Source organism: Pseudophryne corroboree, chromosome 2 (assembly GCF_028390025.1).
Source record: "Pseudophryne corroboree isolate aPseCor3 chromosome 2, aPseCor3.hap2, whole genome shotgun sequence".
Lineage (NCBI taxonomy): Eukaryota > Metazoa > Chordata > Amphibia > Anura > Myobatrachidae > Pseudophryne > Pseudophryne corroboree.
The window spans coordinates 393,084,649-393,105,497 of NC_086445.1; the positions used below are offsets into that span (position 1 = coordinate 393,084,649).

Here is a 20,849-nt window from a genome sequence, read left to right on the forward strand (position 1 = left end):
TCTATACCTCGCAGATTTAAGTCTAGTTATCCTTTTCCAGACTCGGTAACGTGTACATGGGAGAATCCACCAATAGTTGATTCTTCAGTGTCAAAGCTTACCAAGAAATTAACCATACCAGTGCCAGCAGCTACTACGCTTAAAGATCCTTCAGATCGCAAGATAGAAACTATGCTAAAAAGCATGTATGTAGCAGCAGGTGTGATGCTAAGACCTGGATTGGTTGGCATTTGGGTAACTAAGGCGCTCATAATATGGCTTACAGAACTCAAATCTGTTTTACAGGACGAAAACCAGATAATTCAGGTAAATCAAATGATTGAGGCTGTAGAGTATCTCTGTACAGCGTCCACTGACGTCTGTCAGCTCACTTCTCGTATTTCATCTTCGCTAGTTACGGCACGAAGAGCACTCTACCTGCGTACTTATCAGGCGGAGGCAGAGGTCAAACGAAGTATAGAGGCGTTGCCTTACGATGGCAAGAAGTTGTTTGGGCCAGAATTGGACGCATGGATTAAGGAGGCTACGGGAGGTAAGTCTGTGTTCTTACCATTGCCTCCACCTGCGCCAAGAAGAAGGTACGCTGGACCTTCGTTCAGATCCTTTAGACCTCAGCCCTTTCGAGGACGTGGCAGAGGATCAGCCACGCCTGCTAGACGTGGTCGAGGACGTGGTTTCCATCAAACCAACACAACTCGCCAAGACGCTAAGGTTACCGACAAGCCAGTGGCATGACGGGTTACCAGCCCATCTCGGTTCTCCAATTGTGGGAGCACGCCTTCAGACGTTCCAGGGGGCGTGGTTCCACACATCCGCGGAGGGCTGGATTCGCAATTTAGTGTTAAAAGGTTACAAAATAGAGTTCGACTGTCTGCCGCCTCTGCGGTTTTTCAAGACAGGCTTGCCTCTGTCGGACGACAAGAGGACAGTTTTGCAAATTGCCATTCAGTCCTTACTGGATTCGGCAGTGTTGATTCCGGTCCCTGTACACCAACAGGGTCAGGGTTATTATTCAAGTCTATTTGTGGTCCCGAAGCCGGATGGCTCAGTCAGACCAATATTGAACTTAAAGGGCCTCAATCAGTACGTAACTTACTACAGATTCAAAATGGAGTCTCTACGTTCGGTGATTGCGGGGTTAGAGACCAAGGAATTTATGATTGCGCTAGACCTCAAGGATGCGTACTTACACATTCCAATTTGGCAGCCTCATCAGAAATTCTTACGATTTGCAATACGCCAGAACCATTACCAGTTTCAGGCTCTGCCGTTTGGCCTGTCATCAGCGCCTCGGGTATTCACCAAAGTAATGTCGGTGATGATAGCTCACCTCAGATCCCTGGGAGTGACAATAGTTCCGTATTTAGACGATCTGCTCATCAAAGCTCCGTCTCAACAGATACTTACCCAACATGCGCTGCTAACTTACAATGTACTGGTTCACCACGGTTGGATTGTAAATTTCAAGAAATCACATCTGATTCCGTCTCAACGCCTTCAGTTCCTAGGTATGATTCTCGATACGGTCAATCAAAGGATTTACCTACCACAACAAAAAGTACAAATGCTACGCCATCTAGTACAATTAGTACTCAAACCACGCACAGTGTCGGTACACTTGTGCATTCGCCTGTTAGGCACAATGGTGGCAGCTTTCGAGGCGCTTCAGTTCGGGAGATTTCACTCTCGTCCATTTCAGCTGAACGTGCTTGCCCAGTGGTCGGGCTCGCATCTGCAGATTCACCACAGAGTGAGGTTGTCACCAATAGCAAGAGTTTCTCTGCTATGGTGGCTCAAGGAACACAATTTAACCGCAGGAAGACGGTTCGGAGTTTGCAATTGGATAATTCTAACTACGGACGCCAGTCTCAGAGGTTGGGGAGCGGTAATTCAAAATTGTCAGCTCCAGGGTCTCTGGGCGGATCACGAGAAATTGCTGTCGATAAATGTTCTAGAACTCCGCGCAATTTTCAATTCGCTACGACAAGCAGTGCATATGATTCGCTCTCAGCCTGTCCAAGTGCAATCGGACAATGCGACGGCGGTCGCATACATCAACAAACAAGGAGGAACGAGAAGCAGCATGGCAATGCGGGAAGTAGCTCGAATCCTCAATTGGGCGGAATGCCACCAGGTGATATTGTCGGCCGTGTTCATTCCGGGAGTGGACAACTGGGAAGCGGATTATCTCAGTCGTCGGGATTTTCACCCAGGCGAATGGTCATTAAATCCAGAAGTGTTTCACATGTTGGTTCAGCGATGGGGTTATCCTCAGGTGGACCTGATGGCATCTCGACACAATCATCAAACGCTCCAGTATGTGTCCAGAACAAGAGATCCAAAGGCAGTCGCGGTGGATGCTCTCACTGTCGCGTGGCCGTACAGTCTTGTGTATCTGTTTCCACCGTTTCCGCTGCTCCCTCTGGTGCTAAAACGGATCAAAAGAGAGTCGCTCACAGTCATACTAGTGGCGCCGCATTGGCCTCGGAGAGCTTGGTTCTCGGATCTTCGAGGATTACTCGCAGACGATCCGTGGCCGCTCCCGATACGTCCAGACCTGTTACAACAGGGTCCGTTTCTTTACCCCGATTTAGCGCGGCTGCGTTTGACGGGGTGGCTGTTGAGACCGCCCTCTTAAAAAGAGAGGGCATTCCAGATTCAGTTATACCAACCATGTTACGAGCTAGGAAGCCGGTTACGGCAGCTCATTATTACAGAATATGGCGTGCCTATATAGGTTGGTGTGAAGCTCGGAAATTTCCGACATCAGCTTTCAAGTTATGCCGCCTTTTGTTGTTTCTACAAACAGGGTTAGATGGAGGATTGCGTTTATCTACACTAAAGGTGCAGGTATCTGCTTTGTCAATTTACTTTCAAAGACGATTGGCTCTATTGCCGTCTATACGCACTTTTCTACAAGGTGTACTCAGGGTACAGCCTCCATTCATTCCACCTACAGCGCCATGGGACTTGAATCTGGTTTTGGAGTTCTTACAGTCTTCATATTTTGAACCCTTACAACAAGTGGATATAAAGTTTCTCACTTGGAAAACAATTTTTCTCTTAGCCTTAGCTTCGGCAAGGCGTGTTTCAGATTTGGGTGCCTTGTCATGCAAGCCACCGTATTTGGTGTTTCATGATGACAGAGCGGAACTTCGGACGAATCCCGCCTTCTTACCAAAGGTAGTGTCATCTTTTCACATCAATCAACCAATAGTAGTTCCTGTGTTGACAGCACATTCTGGAACTCTGGATGTGGTTCGCGCATTACGCGTTTATGTATCCCGAACGTCTTCAGTTCGTAAGACGGATACGTTATTTGTTCTCTATGATGCTGCCAAGATGGGTTGGCCAGCATCTAAACAAACTTTATCCAGATGGATAAAACTGACCATACGCCAGGCATACCTTCATGCTAGGTTACAACCGCCTACGTCAGTAACCGCTCATTCCACACGTTCTGTGGGAACTTCATGGGCAGCTGGTCGTGGGGCTTCTGCGACACAGCTTTGCCGGGCGGCTACATGGTCTTCAGTGCACACGTTTGTGCGCTTTTACAAGTTTGATACTTTTGCGGCATCAGCATCTAGCTTTGGCCGCCTAGTGTTACAAGTGCCAAACAGCTCTCCCGCCCACGGGGGAAGCTTTGGTACGTCCCAAGAGTACTCCAGTGACCCCTAGTGGATGAAAAAGAAAATAGGATTTTGGTACTTACCAGGTAAATCCTTTTCTTTGAATCCATAGGGGGCACTGGACGCCCACCCAGAGCAGTTTTACCTACTTGTGGTTAGTTCTGAGGATCTTATGGTAACACACTTTCACCGACTGGTTCAAGTTACAAGTGCTGGTTAGGGTGTCAACTGTTAGTTGTCAGTAACGTTATGTGTTAACTTCGTTATTGTCAGTTATGTTATATGTAATACTCCATTATTAACCTCTCTTAATTCCTGTTCGGCTCAGTAAAAAACACTGAGTAAGTGCTCAGGGATATGGAGGGGTGGAGTGTTACTAATTTAAATATTCAGTGCTGTTTCCTACGGAAGCCCGTCCATATCCCAAGAGTACTCCAGTGCCCCCTATGGATTCAAAGAAAAGGATTTACCTGGTAAGTACCAAAATCCTATTTTTGTATGTCACTATGTTGGTGTCTTGCAGTCATACCGGTTATCACTGTGAACACTCCTTACTTTTCTGCTCCTTACAGGCAGTTATGGCCAGTGACTTTGCTGTTCCGAGGTTTCGATACTTGGAGAAGCTGCTGCTTGTTCATGGCCGATGGTGTTATTCTCGACTGGCCAACATGGTATTATATTTCTTCTACAAAAATGCTGTAAGTAGAGGTTAAAATATGATAACATAGATGCTATGAAAGCGGTACCATAAGTATACAATTTTGTTGTATTTTTTTCTTATCAGCCAGTGAGTGACCTTTCTGTAATGTAGTGCATATACAGTATGTTTGATTTTAGTAATATTTTTACTTCATAGATGTTCTCCTTTTTTTAAAGAAAAGGTATCTTAACAGAGTTTTCTAGACGTTTAACTCATTGTTTAATGAGAAGAATGAATGCAGTATATTGAATTACTTGCCTGTTTACTGAATTATGTGAATTCTGTAATACAGGTTGAGTATCCCTTATCCAAAATGCTTGGGACCAGAGGAATTTTGGATATGGGATTTTTCCGTAGTTTGGAATAATTGCATACCATAATGAGATATCATGGTGATGGGACCTAAATCTAAGCACAGAATGCATTTATGTTTCATATACACCTTATACACACAGCCTGAAGGTCATTGTAGCCAATATTTTTTATAACTTTGTGCATTAAGCAAAGTGTGTGTACATTCAGACAATTCTTTTATGTTTCATATACACCTTATACACACAGCCTGAAGGTCATTTAATACAATATTTTTTATAACTTTGAGTATTAAACAAAGTTTGTGTACATTGAGCCATCAAAAAACAAAGGTTTCACTATCTCAGTCTCACCCAAAAAAGTCCGTATTTCGGAATATTTGGATATGGGATACTCAACCTGTAGTACTTCTGAAAAACGCCATTTGGACAGTACCATTACTATGCATTCCATCCATAAACATATGTCGATTTTTTTTTTTTTTTTTCTTCTATACCACAATCAAGACATGTACATTCTTGTCTGGTTCCTTTTCTTGGGGTACAAAGTTGTTTATTTGGTGTGTGGTTTTTTTTTTATTTTATTTTTTTGTGAAGTTGGGAGGTGTGTGTTGAGTTTTTATATTATAGAAATTTATAATACTTGATCCTGAAACTTTTGAAATATTATTTGAATATTTTCCCGCAATTACTTTTATTATACTTTCCATTCAAAATAAATGTTTTATAGACTGAGCTGAAATAACAGTGACATGGATATCCCATTTTTGGGGGGTTTAAAACAACTGAATCAATAATCAAGTTGTGTAATAGCATCCTTTTAAAAAAAAATGTAACTGAACTAAACGATGATGGCTAGCCACACTGTATTAGTATATCTAACAATGTATGTAAAATAATTGTGTTTTTAAATGATCAATCTGCTTTGCAGTTTCCACTTCAGCAGTATGAATGTGGATTTAATAATAAAATGGTTTATTAAGCCGCCAAGTCATGCTTGAGTGGCTGCTCTTTATAATGCCTTCATGCTTGCATCTAGTTAAGTAAGTTCTTCAAATTGCATATTCAAAAAAACAACCGTTATTGTGGTTTTATTTTTGCTAATGACTTAATAAACTTGCATATCCACACTTTCATTACCTAAATTGTTAATTTCTGTTCTTTCTCAAATAAACACATTTCTAAAGAAGGACATACAAAACCATCTGTGTGTACGCACTCTATTTCTTGGAACTCCTCAATTAATATTGGAAGGATTTTCATAGTATGTATTTGCATCCCTATGCTTACTAATTAATTTCATAATTTGCATTGGGTCTACAACTAGCCATTGGCAGATCCTACTTGCATCCACTTAAAATGAGGCACCACACAGTGCAATCTTGCCACTGGTAACTGGTTGGTGAGAGTCCAGTTAAGCCGCAAGTCCTAAAAATTGGAAAACGTCTGGTCATGCATTCAATATTCAGTCTGAGAGAGGCAGATTTCTTTTTTTTACCAACATATCCAATAATGATCTGCTTGTTTCCAATGATTTTATTATAGGTTCTTTTGGTGCTACATGCTTCGGATATGTTACCAGTTGTTCACTATGACAGCATTATTAACAGTAAACTTGATTTTTTTTTTTTTTTTTCTTCTTTCAATTTAGATGTTTGTGGCTCTCCTGTTTTGGTACCAATTTTTTTGTGGTTTCTCTGGATCGTCAATGATTGATCAGTGGTATCTGATATTTTTTAATTTACTGTTCTCATCTATTCCCCAACTTATTACTGGAATTCTTGATAAAGACTTGCCAGCTGACATGCTGATTGCTGTTCCCGAACTCTACAGAAGTGGACAGACAATGGAGGTAATATAGGAGTGTCTGGGAAGGGTTTGGTTCTTGAATACGTTTTAGAAGAATAATTTATCGTGATGTTTCATGGGTACATTGAACATTATAGTAGGGGTTCTGTTTTGTTTTTTGGGGGAGGGCAACGCTGATCTATTGCTTAAGTCTCCCCTTAATAGTAGTGGGGGTGGGTAAGCTTGACCACATTATCGAGACTGTTGCACAATAATATTAAACTATGCCTCTTTCTGTGACAACACTTCTTAAATTTGCAACAGTCTCCAAATGGGGGAAAGAGCGTGAAAGTGCTGCATCTCCCACTTTCTGACACCCGCAAATGTTGGGTTATTCTCGTTTGAAAGTAGATAGGTGCCCCCTGATAAGGTATCCTCTGGTGATATCTAGACAATAACACTATACTAAAGAAACCTTCATGGGTATTTGTGTGTTAACATATTAGTACTACATATTTTATGCTGTCTTGCAATTTCAATAAACACATTCGTTGCCATTTTAGCTATTATTTATTAAGCTTTTATTTATAAGGTGCTACAAAATGTTTGCAATGCAGTACAGGGTTAAAAACATTTTACAGTGAAAAAGTATTAGGGTGTGTACACATGGTGAGATACCTGCTATGTTAGATTTTGACTATGCGATTTCCCTTGAACTCGCCCAGATAGGACAGATTTTAACTATCTGTGCTTGAGATTTTGTCTATGTACGATTTTGACTAAGTGCCAATTTTGACTATACTTTATACTAGATAGTACACTAGATAGTCAAGATTGACTTGCCTGCACAGTCTATCTAGCCTTACGATACCGACCCCACGGGAGCGCGCATCGGGATCGAATCTGTATCGCAAGCTGCCTAGCACCATGAGATATGCACTAACTTTTCATAAGATTTTGACTATATAGTCAAAATCTTACAGATTTATCTCACCGTGTGTACTCACCCTTAGAGCTTACGTACAATAAACAAAGCCATGCAATAGAAAAAATAAATAGCAGAAAACACCAACAAAATCATTAATGTGTAGGGATGCAGTTAACATACCGGCTGTCGGTATCCTTGCGATCAGGAGACCAACGCTGGAATCCAGACAGCCGATGAAATGCCGATGGCCGGATTCCCGAACATCGCAGGTTTTTCCCACTCAGTTGGTAGATCCACGTCACGGAGTGGGAATATAACCTGTGGCGAGCAAAGCTAACCACCGGGCACAAAGCATGGCGAGCCCGCGAGGGCACTCTCTGCCGGTATTCCGAAAGACGGGGTGTCGCTGTCGGTATACTGACAGCTGGCATCCTGTCTGCCAACCAAACATATGTATTCTAATGTGTAGATTGCCTTTGTCACGCGAGTAGAAATAAGTAAACTAAAGGTATTTTCCAAAAATTCTAACTCTCTTGGGGAAAACAAATAAAATCTAATTTGTATGGGTATTGCATAATTACTGATATTGATTTTGGCGTGTACTCACTTCATTCATGTTTTAATTTTTGAGGGCTGTTATTTGACTGGAGTGATGCAGACATTAATCTAAGAGGGTGATGGAGCAAGGAGCACATATCCCTGCTCTATCATCTACTTTGGTAAAGTTTCCATATGCAGTGCATGTGTGTGTCTCCATAAATCTATACTTGATTAGCCTCTACGCCTCCTTTGTTACCTGCTGAAATAGGATAGAGATGTTGAATATAAAAGCATGGTGCCCTTTAGTTCTTTATTATAGTCTGTTTCACTATGGGCCTAATTTTGATCTGATTGGTATTGCACAGCCATGAGCAGCTGTGCGAAACTGTACCACATATATAATAATGCAGCAGAGGCATCTGTAGGTAATATATGCCTACTGACAGCATCTAAGATCTGAGTGCTGCGTTCGAAGATGCAGCATTGGATCACCATCGCAACTATTTAATTGCTCGTGATTGTCGCTGCCTTCAGCCTGTCTGCATAAGCCAAAGCTTACTCAGACTGGCCATTGGAACTGTACAGCAAAGTCCAGGTAGTCTGTATCCAACGACAGACTTCGGCACACCTAGAAAACTGGGGGTAACAAGCACCCATTTTGTAGGATGGTCCCAGTCGTCCAAACGACATGCTTCGACAAAGGGGGGAATGCAGGCGATCACACAGGACTCGTTCTGCACATGCACAGATTCCAACCATCGGATTTTTACGTAAACCATTGGGTTTGCGTACAAATCCGAATCAGGCCCTGTATCTCACTTCAGGTAGCTAATTTTGCTGGTAGAGTATAAATGGGAGTAGTCGTGCACACAGATTAGATGCACTAACTTCCAAATATGCCATAAAACTGCTCTCTTTATTAGGCTGTTTCTTTTTGAGCAGAATTCTGTGTTTTCTTACAATTCTAATTTGGTGAATTTTCTTTCTCTATAGGAGTACAAGCCACACATGTTTTGGCGTAATATGATTGATGCTTTCTATCAAAGTCTTGTATGCTTTTTCGTCCCATATTTTGTAAGTTGTCCGTTTTGTTTTCCTATATAAAATTTGTTATTACACGATCTCTATAAAAATGTATTATTTTATTTACTAGACGTTCTACGATTCAGATATTGATTTGTTCACATGGGGCACTCCAATAGTGACATGTGCTCTTTTCACCATTATGCTGCACTTAGGAATTGAAACCAAAACCTGGGTAAGAGTAAAGTTTTGGACAACTTTCTGAGTAGCTTTTCATTGTTATATTGCTACAAATCACACTTATAATGCTGCGTATTTTGTTTTTAGACTTGGATCAATGTGTTCTCCATGGCCTTCAGCATCCTCCTATTTTTTTCTGTGGCTTTAATTTACAATGCATCTTGTCCTACATGCAACCCTCCTTCAAACCCATATTGGACTATACAGAAACTCCTCACCAATCCTTTATTTTATTTAATTTGCATCTTCTCACCCATCGCTGCTTTATTACCCAGGTATTTTAAGTTACGTTTTGTTCTTCCACCCCGCTGTTTTTTTTGTTGCTGTATGTCAACAGTTCTCAAACTCAGTCCTCAGGACCCCAAACAGCTCAAATTTTCCAGGTTATCTTCCAGGTACACAGGTGTACTCATTACTCACTGACACATTTTGTAAGATCCACAGTGGAACTAATTATTTCACTTGTGATTCTGTGAGGAGATCTGGAAAGCATGCACTGTTTGGGGTCCTGAGGACTGAGTTTGAGATCTTATGTTGTATGTAATGCCTTCATTTTTTCTTTCTGCATGCCAAGTTTTCTAATGTAGTAAATGTTAATCTAGACAAGTAAATAATATTTTATAGATCTTCACAGAATAATTTTTACTTATACTGAACAATATCCATTCCATGTAAGCTCAAAGCACTTACCAATGAAAAATAACAACCATTTTAATTGTATGTAACTGATCTTAGTGTACAGTCTTTATTGTCCAGTCCATCTAAAGGGATAGCAAGTTTAAGCTTTACAGTGATTATTGACTGTTAAATAGAATATTGGATTATGGATGGACATTGAAATCCTGCCATCGAATGAAGAGAACACTACCATCATAAGAAAAACATTGTTGATGTTAAACCATCGACCGTCATTATCCATCCTTATATTGGATATTTTCATACTTCCTCCTTTTAACCTATATTTGCTGCTGTCTTTGTTTACACTTTTGTTAATTTCTTTAGGTTTTTATACAAATCCATTCAAGGGACAATGTTTCCAACACAAGTGCAGGTTGGACGCCAGGTGCTGAAAGCTCACCCGGAATGCCTATCTCATGTTCTGAACAACAAGCTAAATTCTGCATCTACTTTGGAGAAGCAAATTAACACCACAATATCAACGGTTAGTGACCGCCATTCGTTTAGGAACCAAAGTGAAACCAATATGGGCCAAGAGAGAGAATCTCAAAATCTTTTCCATCAAGATGAAAACAGATCTACTGATCAGCAACTTTATTCCAGTTCAGTGCCTTCGCTTTCTGTAAAGCAAAATGACCAATCATTAGCATGTTTCCATCCTTACACTCATGACTCTTCTGTGACATCGGAACATTTGTTTGTGGATGAGATGAGTGAATGGAACTCAAAGATGGACCGATCTGACATTGACATTGGTTTAATAAACTGGATAACATCTACTCCTTTGTTTAAGGATTCTGTTAGACCAAAACAACTATCAGATAGTGCTCAGGATATATCAAACAATTCATCTTTATTGCCAGCTGCTATATGTAATACAACAGACTCTAGAAGCCCAGGATGCAATACAAATGTGTTTTCTGACAGGATAATTAGGAACACACAGAATGGGGAAATGCAAGAAACAACATTTTTATAAATCTATATATATATATATATATATAGTACATTATTTATATTTTCTATTTTGCACATTCAGTTTTTTTATATTTACTTTGTTTCGGAATATGAAGCAGGAAATTATCGGTACAGGATTATTTTGTGTTTTTTATGTAAATAACCTATTACAAAGTTATATCAGAGCTTTAGAAAAAAAATATATAATGTTATTTTTAACTGTTTACTGGTTAACTGGCTTTACCAAAATGTTGAAAGTTACAAAAGAGAAATCTATTTGTAGAATTCAAGTTTATATTTTATTTCACATATTGTGTAAATTCTGGTCATGTTGACCCATCGTCTGAAAGAAAGACCTGACATACCATTATACTTCAGCTCCTAAATATTATTAATAGACACATGTATTATTTATCGTTTTCCATTCATACACTTCCAATATATGAGAAGTAGATTTCAAATTTAATGCAGTTGAATTTGCCAAAAAAGCGGCTTTGTTTTTTGTTTTTTTTGTTTCTTTTGGTTTTATGGTTTTATTTTATTTTATGCACATTTATAAACTAGCTGTTAATATTGGAAGGTTATTGGTGCCAGTTAAGACCACTAAACCTAAAGACAAGTTGGTTTATATAAAGCCGCAAACATGTATGTGATATGTTATATGTAAAAGTATCAGGAGCTGGTCAGAACTGGAGATATTGGAGATACTTGTTACCGTGAGGTGAGAGAGTTTACTATTCACAGCATATTTCCTACACAGTTTTTCAATTGAAGGGCAATGAACCCAGCCACTAGTGGCTATCTCTACCTACAAATGGCAGACTGCAGAGAACTAAAGCTTGCACTGAACTGCTTAGTAAAATGTAATTATGTCAAAGATCCCGAGTCCTTCTAAAGATTGGAAACTTACATGTGTGTGAATGTTGCTTGTATTTCTTTCATATGAAGGCTCCTTGTAGTTTGTTACTGACCCTTTAGTAATGTAAACGAAGTAGAAATGGCATACGATTATATCTGTATTCTGTAGCCTAAACATAGTATTTGTCTAGAAAGGAGTTTAGATTAACACATTGTCTTTGCTCTTCCTGATGCTGCACTTGCACAAACTATGAATGTGTCCTCATTCTCATTTATCAATAATGATCCTGACAATTAATTGTACACCTCCTTTGAAGAAAAGAAGTTCATTGTTAAAGTAAACCAGTTGTATGCCTTGGTTAATCAGACCTGGTAGATTTGAGTTAAGGTATTTTTACGTTATTTGTCCAAGTCTTCTCTTGTATTTATTAAATTAATTCAATTCCAATTTAAGCCCATGCAAAATCTGTTGGATCAAAAGTAAGAGCTGTGAAGTATAAATATAAAAATGACCTAACATTATAAATTTTCAAGTGAATAAAGGCATTCCAATTTAAGTTACTAAGTTTTTATTTATATGTATTTCTTAAAGTTAATATAATGTTGAAAGAGATTATAATAAACTTTTTACTGGTGAGAATGTTATTCTATGGATATATTTTTTGTACACCACCATGTTGAAGCATTTTGTAATCTGTTTGTTTTTTTGCACATAATTACTGTAGCTTTATCAATACCCCATAGATTAATTGCATAACACCAAAGACATGAACATGGTTAAAGATTTATGTAAAGAACAAACACAACACCTAAACAAAAAAATAAATAAAAAAAAAAAAAGACTGCTGCCAAATTCTAAAATATATTCATTGGTCAACAGCACCATTTAAAAGTTAACAAGGTAATTTCTTGGAATTACAGTAGCTTTTTGCCTGTTATTACCTTAGAAATCTAGAGTGTCTACTGTGGCTTTTCAAAGATCACCTGCGCTAGATGGGACTGCTGCTCAAGTAAATATGAGAAATATAGTGAGAGTTCCGCACAAGAATGTCCCTTGCTTACATGTATCCAGCACTCGATGCGGTACAGAGGTTGTGCTGAGGGAAAAAGATATATATTATATGCCGACTACTTTATTTTATCTATTTAATGGGATTATAATATTCACACTTTTTAAAAGGGTCGACTTTGCTCCCCTGAGTCAGATTTGAGTATCAAAAAAACACTAGGAAAGAAATGTTGGGGGCACTCATGCCAATATCGATTATATACTTATGTGATCAGTAATTTCAAGTATAACCTTTTATTTAAGCTTTTTAAAACTTATTTAAAAAAGATAAACAGGAGAACCCGTTTGTATACATTTGGTACTCCTTTGTGCATATTCATCAAACTTTACAAACTGCCCTGCAGCAGACCACAAGCAAATGGAGAGAAACCAATCACCATTTTATTTCTATTATTCAGTGATAGTTTATAAATGGCTCACCATTACCGCAATCAATTGTTATATATAGCAGTGTGTTGCGCGGTGACCCACAACACACTTGTATCTCTATTAGTCCAATAAACTCAATTGTTCTAATACCTGAAAGTGTGTCCATTCAGCGTGGTGACCTACAACACACTTGTACTTGTATCATTTAATTTTGCCAGCATTTGATAGTGTGAGGATCCAGCACAGAGTTACATAACCATTTTACACACAACGTAAAATAGGACACACAAAACTGTAACATTCATGTTTCAGAGTTTAGTCAGTACTTAAAAATATACTCCATTGAGTTGTTATGCATTTTGTCCGGCGTACGTATATAACATTTATACCATTGTTCATACGTGGATCAATGGTACAGAAAAATTATCAGTTAATAGCCTTTCTGTGTCTATGCTGTGTCCCCCGAAATAAAATATTGAAATTCAAGTTACAATTAACCCGTAGGCATAACAATTACTATCATGTCATATACATTTCAACCATACTAACAGATTTAAACACAGTAACCTTTTTCCTTGTTAGAATGCATACATTGTATCAACATTGTAGCACAGACACTAGTTAAGCGTGAGAGATGTTTTAATTCAACTTTGTCTCTTACATTCAATATTACCGGAGTATAAGCCTGCTCCCCGATTACCTTGCTAGGTTGGACATTTAAATTGTAAGAAAAGAAGTATAGTAAAGCTGCCCTTCTGCTGTCAACGTTAGAGGGGGGAAAAGCTGTTCGCTTGGTTGTCCTGGTATCATTAGACATTGCAGGACCCCCTCCCCGCAATCGATGAGAGAGAGCCAGAAAAATAATAGAAAGCCACTAGGTTAAAGTTGTATAGGTGTAAATTATGAAAACCCCAAGTTAAGAAAGACTTAATAGAAAAAGAGTTCCTTCTGCTGTCACCGTTAGAGGGGAGACTTGTAAGCGTGTTTATAACGCATATAGTCTGTTCTCTTAATCTAGTAAGGCCCAGCATTATACATAGTGCTAAATGCAATAACCTAATGGTTGACCTGGGACTGCGTATTCCGTGGCTAGTGTTATCACCGTAGTCGATTTTTAGTCATATATTAGATTTAAGTATCTAATTAGTTAACTACCTTTTCCCTATATCAAGACAGTCTACAGGTCATGCACCCATTATGTAACAGTCCCCTATAGTGAGTCAGTTTTACATATGTCCCTAAACTCTAATACACAGAAAAATAATTTAAGAGATATAAGGGGTTCTAATATTAATCATGAAAAATGTTTTAAAAAGTGCATATAAGTATCTATGAGAATGTTCTATAGGGTACTGTTTGTAAATCCTCCAAACAGGAAGGATTAGGAATAGTGTACAGTGTTTCATAAATTAACTGTGATAGGCACCGTTACTTTTTTAAGTATGAGGTAGTAATCTACATAATCTCATTAAAAAAAACTCTGCTACACAGTCGTCCCTCGGTAGTTGGCTCCGAGAATTGTGTCCTATTTTCTCTGGCTGGGTCCACAGGATAACATTGGGATATAAATACTTGGAAAAGATATACAGCGCTATATACTGGATAAAGACCATATAAATTCCTTTTTTTACAAAATAAGATATTTGGTTGCAACCATAAATAGAAATTTAAAAAAAAAAAAATATATATATATATATATATATATATATAAAACAGGGCAAACACAGCACAGCACTTCATTCGGTATATTACCACTTGTAGAGGCCACACACAGTCTCCTGTATAGAATCCTTTGGAAAATATTGCCACAGTCCAAGGGGTATAGATATCACTTGTGGAGATGTAAAGTAGAGATGAGCGGATTCGGTTTTACTCGGTTTTACTCGGTTCTCAAAACCGAATCTTATTGGCTCACGGATGTCACGTGTTTTGGATAGCCAATAAGATTCGGTTTTGAGAACCGAGTAAAACCGAGTAAAACCGAATCCGCTCATCTCTAATGTAAAGTCCATACGGAGTGGATGGAGAACCTTTGAAGCTTGATTGTGGACAGTTATAGTCCTATTGAAAGCATGGTCTCAAACTCCTCTTGCGGACACCAACAAGTTCCCCGTTTCAGGCGTGCAGGACTTCTAGGCGTATTCCAGGATAGGAGGTTATTAGTTGTAGTGGAGGCCTCTGTAAACCGACGCGCTTCGCTGTGTCAACAGCTTTATCATACACCTTGATAAAGCTGTTGACACAGCGAAACGCGTCGGTTTACAGAGGCCTCCACTACAACTAATAACCTCCTATCCTGGAATACGCCTAGAAGTCCTGCACGCCTGAAACGGGGAACTTGTTGGTGTCCGCAAGAGGAGTTTGAGACCATGCTTTCAATAGGACTATAACTGTCCACAATCAAGCTTCAAAGGTTCTCCATCCACTCCGTATGGACTTTACATCTCCACAAGTGATCTCTATACCCCTTGGACTGTGGCAATATTTTCCAAAGGATTCTATACAGGAGACTGTGTGTGGCCTCTACAAGTGGTAATATACCGAATGAAGTGCTGTGCTGTGTTTGCCCTGTTTTATATATATATATATATATATATATATATATATATATATATATATAGTATAGTCGGCGGCACTCCGGTACAAAGAAGCACAAAGGCAGGTTAGATGAAAACAACGTTTCGAAGTTTTAATTACTTCGTCCTCAGGTTATAACAAATACAATAAACACATACCTTTATATCCCCTTCCCATGTGCGGTGAGCACCGGCGTGGACCCGGCGTTCAGACGCCCACCAATGACGTCATCCTGCCGTCCCGCCCACCGGAGTCATCACCCTATAATCTAAAACCCGAATCTACAAATACCTAACACAAGTGCACCAGAACCAGTACAAATAAAACACAATATTAAAACAGGCACAGATACAATGCATGCAAATGTCATCCAAATCTCAATCTTATAATGCTCTTACTGAGAAATATAAATTATACATGAATCAAAAATCCCCTGACTCGCAAGTTGACACTGAACAAACTCTCAATATGCTATAAGAAGCAATGAAGCCCCAATGTCTCATTGAGACCCCTGGGCGCCAGCGTTTGTAATTCATGAATCCATCTGGACTCCTTTTGTAACAGTGTTAAAGATCTATTACCCCCTCTCACTTTAGCTGGTACATGATCAATGATCATGTATTTTAAACAAGCAACACTATGTTTGGCGACTGCAAAGTGCCGTGCTACCGGCTGATCACTCGTCCCACTCAGGATAGCTTTTCTGATGGCCAGTTTATGATTGGCCATCCGTTCCCTCAGTGTGCAGTCGGCTTTCCCCACATAGTGCAAGCCACAGGGGCAGTTAATTAAATAAATGATGAACTTAGTCGTACACGTGAGTCTAAATTTGATGGTATATTTTCTCCCACTGAAGGGATGATGAAATATGCTTCCTGTCAGCAGAGATCTACAGGTGGTGCAATTTAAACACCTGAAGCAACCTTTCCGAAGAGCAAGAAAGGTATTCTGTTCACTTTGTCTAGAGGCCAGATCAGTAACGTCAGTTTTAACCAGCCAATCCCTTAAGTTTCTTCCCCTAGTGTACGTGGGCATAATGTTAGTCTCAGTCATATTTAGGTCAGGATCTGACTGGATCATGGGCCAGAGTGATTTGGCCACCTTGGAAATAACACTACTCTCAGTATTAAAATGATTTACCCAAGGTAACCGAGATCTAGTAGATTGTTTCACTTGTTGTGTGAGCAAGGATTGTCGGTTGACACTAAGGGCTTTCTCTTTGGCCTTCAACAATCTATCAAGAGGGTATCCCCTCTGCCTAAACTTCACAATCATCTCATCAATCCTGGCAATGGCATGTTCTCGCACGCTACAAATCCTCACAGCTCGTAAGAACTGTGAGTAAGGTAACCCATATTTAGATGGAAGGGGATGAAAACTAGAGAAGTGCAGCACCGTATTGCGATCAGTGCTCTTATGGTATAAGTCAGTAGACACAACACCATCCCTGCAATGAACCAATACGTCCAAAAAATTAACACTATCACTGCTCATAATGGACGTGAATTTAATGGGATGACTCGACTGATTGTGTGTACTGATAAACTTCTGTAGTACCTCCTCCGGTTTGGACCAGATGACGAATACGTCATCTATGTATCTTAGATACAAAATGATGGCTTCAGAAATGCCGATATTATCAAAAAAGATTTCTTGCTCCGCTACAAACATATATGAGTTAGCGTACGACGGGGCCACAGGGGACCCCATCGCACACCCAGATGTCTGCAGGTAAAACCTGCCGTCAAAAATAAAGTAATTGTGTGTCAAGGTCATTTCTAACAACTCAATCACAAAATCTACATCTGGCCCAGTATATAGAGGATTTCCCTCGATAAGTTTACGCACGGCCAGTAACCCTGCATCATTGGGAATCACTGTGTACAGACTAGAAATATCTAGACTGCACAAAATACTATTATTGGGAATCTTCCCTAGTTCTTGCAAATGATTAATGAAAGAAGTCGTGTCCAGCAAATATCTATCCCTACAGACAATACAAGGTTGCAATAAAGTATCAAGGTAAGTAGCCACTTTTTGAAAGAGCCCATTACGGGCCGCAATGATGGGGCGCCCAGGCGGATTCTCCAGAGACTTATGTATTTTGGGCAGTGAGTATAGCATCGGGACAACCGGATGATCAACAATTAGTGCTTTCATAAGATTATTACTAATTACCCCCGTCTCCACTGCCGCCTGTAGCTTATTATACAGAATTTGAGCAAATTGACCAGTCGGATCGCCCTTCAACAACTTATATACTGTAACATCATTTAGCTGCCGGTACAATTCATCCTTATATGCAGCCAAATCCTGTATCACGATACCCCCACCTTTATCGGCGGGGCGTATCGTGATATCAGTATAAGATGCCAGATCTCTAAGCGCATCAAATTCAATCCTACTCAAATTGTTATAACACTTTGCATTAGATTCTGAAGCAATCCCAACAGTTACAGTGTGATTCAATAACCGTCCATAAGTCTTTATGGTAGCATTATAGGAAACAGGATCAAATTTGCTACGATTTTGTAATTTTAATAACTTGGAGGGCATCACCTCCTCCACATCAACTGGTGTCAAGTTCTTATTGCCTCTAAAGTGCTCATGTAGCTTTAATTGACGGTTAAGTTTGTACCTCTCCACTTCCCACTGAAAAGAATCAAACTTAACCGTGGGGACGAATGAAAGTCCCTTTCTTAATAACTGTAATTCAGTGGTGGTGAGATCATGGGTAGACAGGTTAAACACTATCTCTTCCGATATAGGGGGGGACGTCCCACTCTGCCTCGTCCTCGTCCTTTTGCACTGGCCACCTCTGCGCGTCCACCGCCTCTGTCGGCGCCTGCATCCTTGGTCCGTACCCCTAAAGGGGACCTAGTAGTGGACGTGGTAGTATCAGACGGGATGTCAGAGTCACTGGTATTCTTATCTGCCGATGACTCGGATTGCCAAAGCTGTTTGTAATTCCGTTGTCTACCAAAGCGTTATCGGTCATTCCGAGTCCCACATGCCCACAGGTATACACGATTTTGTTCGTAATCGGCGTTAACTTTTGCCAATTTTTGTCTCTTAAATTGGATTAACTCTTTCCGATATACAGAAATTTGGTTGTCGAGTTTTTCCATCCAATTACACCGTGAATCACTGACAATCGCCTCCTTGTACTTCTGTTCAAAAGAGGCAATTTTCTCTCTTGCGATTGTCAGTTCACGTGTGGATTCCTCAATTACTAACAAAAGGAGATCAAAACTGCATTTGTTTAGAATCGCTATCCAGCGTTTGCAAAAAGTAGTATTAAAGCGCCCAATGGTCGGGGCATTGCGAATTCTAAACCCACGTGGTATACGTTTATCTTTATAATAGTCACTCAAAGTGATACCGTGGTACAAATAGTCAATCTCCTTCTGTTTAAGTTTTAGCCAGTCTCTGTATAGCATGTCGGCAGACTGTATGTCTATATCATCCTTAAGACCTCTGTCCCGCAAAATTACATCAGCCTCAGCTTCAGAAAAAGTTAAGGTAGTTCCTTGTGTCAATAATGCTAGATTGACATGCTCAACTGCATCTGTGCCTGATGCAAGATTCAATTCAGCCATAATCAGCTGACAGACAATGAGGCACACAGAGAAAAAGAATGAACTATATCAAATGGGTGCTTAAGCCATGAACAAGCTACTACCTGCAAGGCAGCCTGTCCACCTCTATACAATTGCTTTGGCAGCACTCCCAGTCTCAAAGTATATCGGTCCGGTGCCCTCCTAGACCCGTATGGCAGCGGGTGATATGTAGAGTATAGTCGGCGGCACTCCGGTACAAAGAAGCACAAAGGCAGGTTAGATGAAAACAACGTTTCGAAGTTTTAATTACTTCGTCCTCGGGTTATAACAAATACAATAAACACATACCTTTATATCCCCTTCCCATGTGCGGTGAGCACCGGCGTGGACCCGGCGTTCAGACGCCCACCAATGACGTCATCCTGCCGTCCCGCCCACCGGAGTCATCACCCTATAATCTAAAACCCGAATCTACAAATACCTAACACAAGTGCACCAGAACCAGTACAAATAAAACACAATATTAAAACAGGCACAGATACAATGCATGCAAATGTCATCCAAATCTCAATCTTATAATGCTCTTACTGAGAAATATAAATTATACATGAATCAAAAATCCCCTGACTCGCAAGTTGACACTGAACAAACTCTCAATATGCTATAAGAAGCAATGAAGCCCCAATGTCTCATTGAGACCCCTGGGCGCCAGCGTTTGTAATTCATGAATCCATCTGGACTCCTTTTGTAACAGTGTTAAAGATCTATTACCCCCTCTCACTTTAGCTGGTACATGATCAATGATCATGTATTTTAAACAAGCAACACTATGTTTGGCGACTGCAAAGTGCCGTGCTACCGGCTGATCACTCGTCCCACTCAGGATAGCTTTTCTGATGGCCAGTTTATGATTGGCCATCCGATTGGCCGTTCCGTTCCCTCAGTGTGCAGTCGGTTTTCCCCACATAGTGCAAGCCACAGGGGCAGTTAATTAAATAAATGATGAACTTAGTCGTACATGTGAGTCTAAATTTGATGGTATATTTTCTCCCACTGAAGGGATGATGAAATATGCTTCCTGTCAGCAGAGATCTACAGGGTGATGACTCCGGTGGGCGGGACGGCAGGATGACGTCATTGGTGGGCGTCTGAACGCCGGGTCCACGCCGGTGCTCACCGCACATGGGAAGGGGATATAAAGGTATGTGTTTATTGTATTTGTTATAACCTGAGGACGAAGTAATTAAAACTTCGAAACGTTGTTTTCATCTAACCTGCCTTTGTGCTTCTTTGTACCGGAGTGCCGCCGACTATACTCTACGTATCACCCGCTGCCATACGGGTCTAGGAGGGCACCGGACCGATATACTTTGAGACTGGGAGTGCTGCCAAAGCAATTGTATAGAGGTGGACAGGCTGCCTTGCAGGTAGTAGCTTGTTCATGGCTTAAGCACCCATTTGATATAGTTCATTCTTTTTCTCTGTGTGCCTCATTGTCTGTCAGCTGATTATGGCTGAATTGAATCTTGCATCAGGCACAGATGCAGTTGAGCATGTCAATCTAGCATTATTGACACAAGGAACTACCTTAACTTTTTCTGAAGCTGAGGCTGATGTAA

General features: G+C 40.1%; 1 protein-coding gene across 2 annotated transcripts in view; it reads left to right on the plus strand.

Annotated features, from left to right (window-relative positions):
* The window catches only part of ATP10A (ATPase phospholipid transporting 10A (putative)), a 483,218-nt gene extending 471,002 nt beyond the window's left edge, over nt 1-12,216 (plus strand). Inside the window, exons 16-21 of one of the 2 annotated variants that reach the window (XM_063953309.1) lie at nt 4,205-4,330; nt 6,295-6,495; nt 8,893-8,973; nt 9,053-9,157; nt 9,250-9,437; nt 10,165-12,216. In XM_063953309.1, the coding sequence (XP_063809379.1) occupies nt 4,205-4,330; nt 6,295-6,495; nt 8,893-8,973; nt 9,053-9,157; nt 9,250-9,437; nt 10,165-10,819 (1,356 nt within the window). In that variant the 3' untranslated portion in view covers nt 10,820-12,216. Of the gene's footprint in view, nt 1-4,204; nt 4,331-6,294; nt 6,496-8,892; nt 8,974-9,052; nt 9,158-9,249; nt 9,438-10,164 lie in introns of those variants that run through there. The other variant, XM_063953310.1, reaches the window with a different exon arrangement.
* Nucleotides 12,217-20,849: the final 8,633 nt, after the last annotated feature.